The following is an 8,194-nucleotide window of genomic DNA, read 5'->3' as shown; positions in this document are numbered from 1 at the left end:
TTTTTTTTTTTTTTTTTTTTGGTACCAGGGATTAAACCCGGGGGTGTTTAACCACTGAGCCACATCCCCAGCCCCTTTTCATCTTTTTGTTTTGAGACAGGGTCTCCCTAAGTTGCTTAGGGCCTCGCTGAGTTGCTGAGGCTGGCTTTGCACTTGTGATCCTCCTGCCCCGGCCTCCTGAGCAGCCTGGCTGACTGGTGTGCACCCCCACCCCGGCCGGGGGGTGGAGGGGGACTGTTGTGTTTCTCCAGTCCTCAAGGCCTAAGACACGCCACACCCTGAGCCTGTCCGTGGCGCTGATGTCACCACGTGCTCCCCTCTCCTGGGCTGCTTGTGTTGGGTGCCTGTTGAGATTCACTGTCTAGATCAGTCCTGAGACACCCAGAGGGTCCCAAACTTAGGGCTCTGCTCTGACCCCTGCCCAGTGAGTGCTGCTGTTCCAGCTTCTCCCTTCCCCATGTCGCCCAGAGCAAGGAGGGAGCACTCTTTGTGTTTGGCCTCAGGCATCCCCAGGGGTCCAGGGGTCCAGGGGTCCAGTTGCCCTGTGCATGGAGTCTGCAGTCTGAGGAACATCAATCCATCTGGCATAGGGGGCAGGAGACTAGAGCTCTATGCCTTCTTAGCTGAGTCATGAACTCTGTGTGTGTGTGTGTGTGTATGTGGTATGTGTGTGTGTATGTGGTGTATGTGTGTGTATATGTGTGTGTGTGTGTGTGTGTGTGTGTCTTACTGGGGATTGAACCCAGGGTGCTCTGTTCTTGAGTTACATCCTCAGCCCTTTCTTATTTTGAGATGATCTTGCTAAATTGCTGAGGCTGGCCTCAAACTTGTGATCCTCCTGCCTCAGCCTCCCAAATTTCTGGGGTTAAAGGTGTGCACCACCACACCCTGCTCTGAGTCATGAACTTTTCCAATCTCCGGTTCTTCTTTGAACCAAAAAATCAAAGGAGAGAGTGGGAAGGTGCTCTGTGAGCTCTCTAGGGCCAGCAGATGTGAGGAATTAATTTATTATTTTTGTTATTGTAAGAAAATAACAGGGGCTGGGGCTGTGGCTCAAGTGGTAGCGCGCTCGCCTGTTATGCGTGCGGCCCGGGTTCGATCCTCAGCACCACATACAAACAAAGATGTTGTGTCCGCCGAGAACTAAAAAAATAAATAAATATTAAAAAAAAAAAAAAGAAAATAACAGGATGAGCATCTGCAGTCTGAGAATTTGAAATCCAGAATGCTCCAAAACTCAACCCTTGGGCACCAGTGTGACTCCACAAGTCGGCACACACAAGCTTTGCCCCATGAACAACATTTTGTGTAAAATTAACTTCAGCCTATGTGCATAAGGTATACATGAGAAATGAACCAATTTCTTGATTTGCCTTGGGTGCTAGCTCCAAGATACCTCATTACATATATGCAAATATTCCAAATCTGAAAGAAAAAAAAAATCCCAAATCTGAAACATTTTGGCCCTGCGCATTTTGGATAAAGTTTGATCTGCAGGAAGGTCGTGGGGGGTACCAGCTCCTCAGAGTGCTTGAAAGGGATTCCTTTACCCCCTCCTCCCAACAGCCCAGGGAGCGCCACTCAAGCACCCCACCCAGTACTGCAATTTTTGTCTTGGGCACAGAGGGGCTGACAGTGACTGTCACTCTTGCAGCTGCTCCACGAGGCCGTAGGCTCTGCTTTCTCTACCTCCTGTCCCGCTCTCCTGGGCTGGCTGCTGCAGCGCCAGCCCTCGCTCCTATGTTCAAGCAGCAGAGCCCGGAGCTGCCCTGGCTGGGTCTGCTCCCTTTCTTTCAAGCCCTACCTCCCACTTCTCAGTGGCCAGGCTGGGTCACAGGGCCAGCACTGGCTACAAGGGACGGAGGCTGCAGAGGGAGGCCCTGCAGGGTTGCGGTGGCCTGGGGGAGTGCGTGTGCAGGTCACTCGGGGGAGTGGGAGTGCTTGAGCAGGCCAAGGGCTGAAGAGCAGCCCCGCCAGGGGAGCCGGGAGGAGGTTGTGAAACTGCGTGTGAGGATGGTTTAGAGAAGGCCTGGAGGTGTGCGCCGTGGCACACGCCTGTTATCCCAGCGGCTCAGGAGGCTGAGGCAGGAGGATCACGAGTTCAATATCAGCCTCAGCAAAGACGAGGCACTGAGAAACTCGGAGGACCCAGGAGTGGAAGAAAAGGCCCGGAAGCCGGGGCAGGGTCCCTGCGAGGTGGGAGTGTCATCTACTCCTCGTTCATTTGCTTTTATTGCTCAGAGAAACAGCAGACTTCAAAAAGTAGGTGTCCATCCCAACAGAGTGACAGCAGGTGCCTGGGTTTTCCGGCTGTGGGAGCTGCTGGGGGAGGCTGATGGTGACCTTAGCAGATCAGAAGGGTAGGGGGAGGAGGCCTGGGAGGGAGTCCAGCAGGGGCAGAAAGGCAGGACCCTTTTCCTCCCCTGTCGTGAGGACCACAGCCTGCGCCCTCCTAACAGAAGTCCGGTCAGCAGGAGGACAGCGTGTATCCGTCTAATCAAGGTTGAGACAAATGACAAAGGACCTTCAGACATGAAGACCCAAGCCCCAGGGAGGGCTGGCACTGCAGCTCTGGGGCACTTACCTGACATGCCTGTGCCTAGGCCCAACCCCCAGCACCCAAAGCGAAAGTCAAAGCCAGGAACCCACAGGAAACTCCATGTTTACGCGTGGGCCTGTGGTGGACAGCCGGGCAGAGCAGGGGTGGACACAGGGTCCAGTCTCTGTGCTCTCATGGCAGCCGATCCAGGAGACCTAGGGGCTCTGCGTGGCAGTCCTTCCTAGCAGACATAAGGTCTTTAGGGGACAGAGGGACCTTCCCAGGTCTTAGGGCTGCTTTGGGGGAGGGCGTTCTGATTTCCATGACCCGCTTTGGAAAAGGAACTCAAGTTCCTGTGGCCCTCTAGGGGGCAGGAGGAGGCAGGAGGCCAGACACTAGGCCTCCGCCGCTCCCGCGAGGCTCCAGGCCTGGGGCTCAAAGCACTCAGTAGGCCAGAGTGCCTGCCTTGGGACCTGGGGCTCCAAGCCCTGGCAGTTCTAGGGGTCAGTGACACTCCGTCTCCTTCCCCAGAGAAGAGATGTCAGAGGCAAGACCCGTCTCCAGGAGCCTCCTCCGCTACAGACCCGGACCCCTGCTGGCTGCAGGTGCTTCCTGCATGACCCCTCCCATGGGAGAGGAGGTCCTCCGTCCCGGGGGACACCTGCACCTCATGGTTCAGGGCAGGTAGGTCCCAAGGGCCCACTGGTCGGTGACCTTTGGGGATGGGTTGGAAGAGCAGGGACCCTCTGCAGAGGGCCTCCAGGCAGGCTCCAGAGAGGACGCTCCCTAGGTAGTGAGTGATGCCTCCGCACCCCGCCGCCACTGAGGTCCCCTGGGCTCATCCCCACCCACAGAAGGACCCTGTGGCACCCAGCATGTTCCAGATCCCACGGTGGACTGTGGCGCTGGCCACGAGAGAGCTCAAGCGTTTCGTCTTAGAGAGCTGGCCAGGAGGCCTGCTGGACCTGCCAGCCACCCCAAGGTGCCCCAGCCGAGCGGCCCCCAGCCCTGGCAATTAGGGCAGTGATTTGTTAAGGAACCACTGAGGCTGGAAGAGGGGCACTCCTGGGACTGACACGGCCCCCAGGGTCTCAGGACCAGCCTTGCCAGCCCAGCTGGGTCCAGCGTCCGCATCTGCCAGGCTCATGGGCTCCCCCAGCAGGGGGCGCTGCAGCCTTACCTCCCGGGAACTGATGTGGCACTGAGGCTCAGCCCTCAGTCACCTCCCCCAAGCTGGAGGACAGCCACTGCCAGCGCACAGGCAGGAGTTCAGCTCCAGGGTTCTGGGTGTTTCCTCTTGCTCCAAGGTTCTTATTAGTCATCAAGGTCCTGAACTTAGGGGTCCGGCTACTCAGATGCCTCACGTTGGCAGGACAGAAGTGGGAGCTCGCCCTCCAGGAGAATAGGCAGGTCATCAGGTGGTGCAGGTGGCCAGGGTTAGGGGGATCTGCCTGGGACTTCCAGGCAGAGCTCCCGAGTCACCAGGGTGGGATGTGGGCCAAGCCTGGGGAGAAGGGTGCACCCGGAAGGGGACTGGTTTTTAGTCTGAGCTGTGCACATGGAGGGCCCAGGCAGGGGACTATTAGCTCCTTCATTTTGTAAGGGACAATGGTATAGGGGTGGTTTCAGCATTGGGGACCAGGGGAGAGGTCTCTGAGCCCCTAGTCAAAGGAGGAAGGTAAGTTAAAGTCCCTGTGGGAAGCCAGCCTTAGCAATTGAGGGGGTCTCAAGGCACCCCCAAACCTGTCCACCCATGCTGGCCACTGTTACTCACCAAAGCCCATGAGCTGCGCCCTGCTGGGGCTTTCCGGGGACACTCAGGGTGGGTACTGACATTCTGAGTGTTCAGCTTTCTTGGGTGCCGGAGGTTTCCTGCAGACGGCGCAGGGTTGGAGGGTGGGAGCAGGCCCCCCTGGGCACCCCACTTACTGACACTGGCCACCCACCCCTGGAGGTGGATTTTAAAACCGTGTGACTTCAGAGTCTGCCTGTAGATGGAGGGACGCAGGAAAGTTTGCTGCTGGTCCCAAATCTGACCCCTGCTCTTGCCTGGCTCTGGGCTACTCCAGTACCACACCCTGCCCACCTGTTCCCTCTCCACAGTAACCAGGTGGCCCTACGACTGGCCTGCATTGGGGATGAGATGGATCTGTGTTTTCGGGGCCTCCAACTGGCCCAGCTCCCTGGGATGGCCATGCACAGGTAAGCAGCCCATGTCTTGCCCAGGACTTCACCTGGGGAGGGACCCTGGACAGGCAGGTAGAGGCCCAGAACCCTACACACGGCTGGACCCCAAGTTCTGGAAGGAAATGGCCTTGACACTCCTAAGCAGACCCCAAACCCTCTGCTTTCCCGCCTGCCCAGGGGCCCCCGGCTCTCTCTGACCTGCCCCTGCCTCTCCCGGCCTGGCAGAGCACCATGCAGAACCCCGCCCCCCATTGGTCTTCATCCAGAGTCCTGAGTTGCCGGGCAGGGCAGGCTGCGTGTGCGCCCAGGCCTGGCTCCTCAGCCGGCTCCCTGGGGAGGACAAGTGGGGCAGTAACTGGCCGAGGGCCTGCAGGGCCCAGGTTTGGATTCCCTGCGGCCAGCTGAGCAGAGCACTGGCCGGAAGGTGGGAGGAACTAGGAGATCTGAACAAATCTATGAACCAGAAATAGCTGTGGGGAGATGGACACTGTCCTTCATAGGGGTGCCAGGGGAAGTCCGGGTGTCCGTGGGGTGGGGAGGGGACAGGCCCTCCACAGGGGTGGAGTCCCTGAAGCTTGCTCCGCTCCCCATGTCTTACAGCCTTGCCCTCAGCTACAGCCAGGCAAGAGTCACGGGTGTGCTCAGAAGCTTGACCCAGGGTCTCGCCAGCCTCAGGGAGAACATGTGGTTCTGGAGACCCACGGCCCCCAGCACCCGGGTAAGAGCCAAGAGGCTGCAGGCGCAGCTGGCCCCCTGCCCATGGGAGTGGCCTGGAGCCCCCTGGACGCACCCCTGGTGTGCTGCAGGCGCCCCCTCCCTGTGGCCTTAGGTTTCACCTGTTTCCACGCCTCCCCGGGCCCAGCAGCCCCAGGAACCTTGGGCCCAGCTGACAGGACTGTGCTCCTGCCCCTCTGCCAGGAGAGCTGTCCTCTGGCAGATGCTGCCCCATCTCTGCCCCCACTCAGGGCCACTTCCTTGCTCCCCTGTCCCTGCTGAACGCCTGCCCTGTCTGATCTCACCCTGTCCTAGCCGCCCCGTTTCTGAGGTGAGGTCCCCTACCTTCTTGGGCCCTCACTGTCCTCTCTCGGTCCCCAGGTGCCTCCTGCCCGGGCCTGCCGGGAGCTGCTGCCCGTGCTGCTGCTGCTGGGCCTGTTGCTGAGCAGGGCCCTGTACCTGCGGCTCCAGTGAGGCCTGCGCGGGGCGGGGCTGGCCCTCGCCCTTTGAACCCATCCTGGAGGTGGCCGGCTCCTGGGGGTTCTGTCCTTTGGACAGTGGTGTTTCCTGATGAGATTTCCTTTTTTATATTTAAACTCAAGATAGTGCTGGGACACTGCTGAGGTTTTGTACTGGAGTTTCTGTTGTTTTTGTAAGAAATGAACTTACCAGACCTCTGGGGTGGTTACCAGTTAACTGCCCATTTGGAGGCCTGGCTGGCCTGCTCTCCTCCTGACCCTGGCCCTCTCAGGGGGCAGCCTGTCCCTGAGGAAGCCTTCCTCTCATGCAGGCTGGTGTATGGTAGGCAGCGGGGGGGGGTGCTGGTCACACCCCTGTCTGTGATGACCAAGCGGGATCTATTGGCCTGGATTTCTGAAGGGTAGAGGAGACAGAGTTCAATAAAACGTTGGTTTCCAGCCAGTTTCTGGTCTTTCTGGTCCTGTCTGGGGCTCTGTGGCAGCATCATGGGCCCCTCTTTCCCTGGAGGCTGAGCTTGGTGGCAGGAGGAGGGGTGGCCTTACCCTTGCCTCCTCCATGTACCTGAGGACCCCACTGCTGTCTCGGGTGCTCAGAATTTGTCCCCCTCCCTAGTGGTGCCTGAGATGCACAGTTGGGATCATTCTGGGGGCTCTCCAGGTCTCACAGTGGGGATGTCGGTCATCTCTCCACCCGTGTCCACTTCCTGGGGGTGCTGCAGCCAGCAGGGCTCTGTGGGCAAGTAGGGCCTGGGCCAAGGGTTGGGGGCGGCTTCCCACTATTTGGACTAGGAACCTGCCATAGTCCCTGGTCCAGGCTCTACCAGGGTCCCCTCCCACTAACATTCCCAGGCTGCACTGAGCCAGACCGCGGCCCTCCAGGGCCCTGCTCTCCAGCAGTGCTCCCAGACACCCTCCTCCGCTCCAGGCCCCTTCTGTCCCCTCCTGGCCAGGCCTGGAGTGCCTCCCTGCACACCCCTGCAAGCCCATCCAGCAGAAGCCCCTGACGGCCCCACCAACCCCCACCTGCTGTGTGGAGCCTCCTCTGCAGAGCCTCAGAACTTCCCCCAGATGAGCCCTGTTCCCCAGATCCCTGCACCTGCACCGCAGCATCTGCCTCCAGTTCCAGCCAGGGCACGCCTGTCCCCACAAGGGTAGACACTCGGCAGTGCGCCCGGGACTCACCCAGTGTGGATGTGGACATCCAGGGAATGGGAACCCGCTGGAGTCCGCATGGCTAGGCCATGGAAGGCCAGCCCCCGACCACCGCCCCGCACTGGCTTCCTCCTGAACTTGAGGGACTTGGCTGGGGCGCCTGCGCCATTTCCCTGAGGAGCCAGGAGCTCTTCCAAGGAGACTGGAAGCTGCTTTTGCTGAAGGCGGTGGCCCTGGCTGCTTCTCTGTGCAAGAATTGGGGACACTGACCTTGCCCGAGGGATTTGCAGGCGGTTCCACGCTGGGGTGCTGTTGTGCCAGGCCCTCACAGGTTCTGGGGGGTGTGGTGCACACAGTGACCTGCTTCAGATCTAAATAAAATGTACATGTAAACAAGCCACAAAGGGGACTATGGCTGTGGCTCAGGGGCGGAGCGCTTGCCTAGCACACGTGAGGCACTGGGTTCCATTCTCAGCACCACATAAAAATAAATAAAGAGGGCTGGGGATATGGCTCAAGCGGTAGTGCGCACGCCTGGCATGCGTGCGGCCCGGGTTCGATCCTCAGCACCACATACAAAGAAAGATGTTGTGTCTGCCGATACTAAAAAATAAATATTAAAATTCTCTCTCTTTCTCTCTCTCCCTCTCTCACTCTCTCTTAAATAAATAAATAAAGAAAGAAAGAAAGACATTCTGTGCATCTACAACTACAAAAAAAAAAAAAGCCACTAAAGGCTTCAGGGACATGAAGGAGACAAGGGAGATGCCTGCAGGGATGAGTGGGACCATGAAGGGAAGGCCTCCAGTGGAAGAGCTGGCACTGGAGAGACGGTGGCACAGGGTGACTGATGGAGGAGACCCGCTGTAGGGTCCATCCTTCTCAGTGTGGCCATGACTTCTCCAGGGTGGCAGGGACCTGGGGTAGCTGATCTTAGACTTCCGTGAAGGAGGAAATGGGATGGGAAGGGGCCTCTTGGGCCAGATTCATACCACAGCATCTCCCACAGACCATCCGAGGACAGGGACCTGGCTGAGCCTCTGACACAGGCAGGTGGCTGCAGCCTCTCTTCACAACGCAGCTGTGACCCTGGGCTGGCACCTTGGTGCTCATGCCAGGCAGT

The 8,194-nt window shown here is 58.7% G+C and overlaps 1 protein-coding gene across 1 annotated transcript in view; it reads left to right on the top strand.

Annotated features, from left to right (window-relative positions):
• Bik (BCL2 interacting killer) overlaps window positions 1-6,361 on the top strand; it is a 16,236-nt gene extending 9,875 nt beyond the window's left edge. Inside the window, exons 2-5 of the mRNA XM_015501819.2 lie at window positions 3,071-3,223; window positions 4,643-4,741; window positions 5,327-5,444; window positions 5,822-6,361. Coding sequence (XP_015357305.1) covers window positions 3,078-3,223; window positions 4,643-4,741; window positions 5,327-5,444; window positions 5,822-5,914 — 456 coding nt within the window. The 5' untranslated portion in view covers window positions 3,071-3,077 and the 3' untranslated portion in view covers window positions 5,915-6,361. The remainder of the gene's footprint in view (window positions 1-3,070; window positions 3,224-4,642; window positions 4,742-5,326; window positions 5,445-5,821) is intronic.
• Window positions 6,362-8,194: the final 1,833 nt, after the last annotated feature.

Source organism: Marmota marmota, unplaced genomic scaffold (assembly GCF_001458135.2).
Source record: "Marmota marmota marmota unplaced genomic scaffold, marMar, whole genome shotgun sequence".
Classification (NCBI taxonomy): domain Eukaryota; kingdom Metazoa; phylum Chordata; class Mammalia; order Rodentia; family Sciuridae; genus Marmota; species Marmota marmota.
This window is presented reverse-complemented; position numbering and strand designations above follow the sequence as displayed.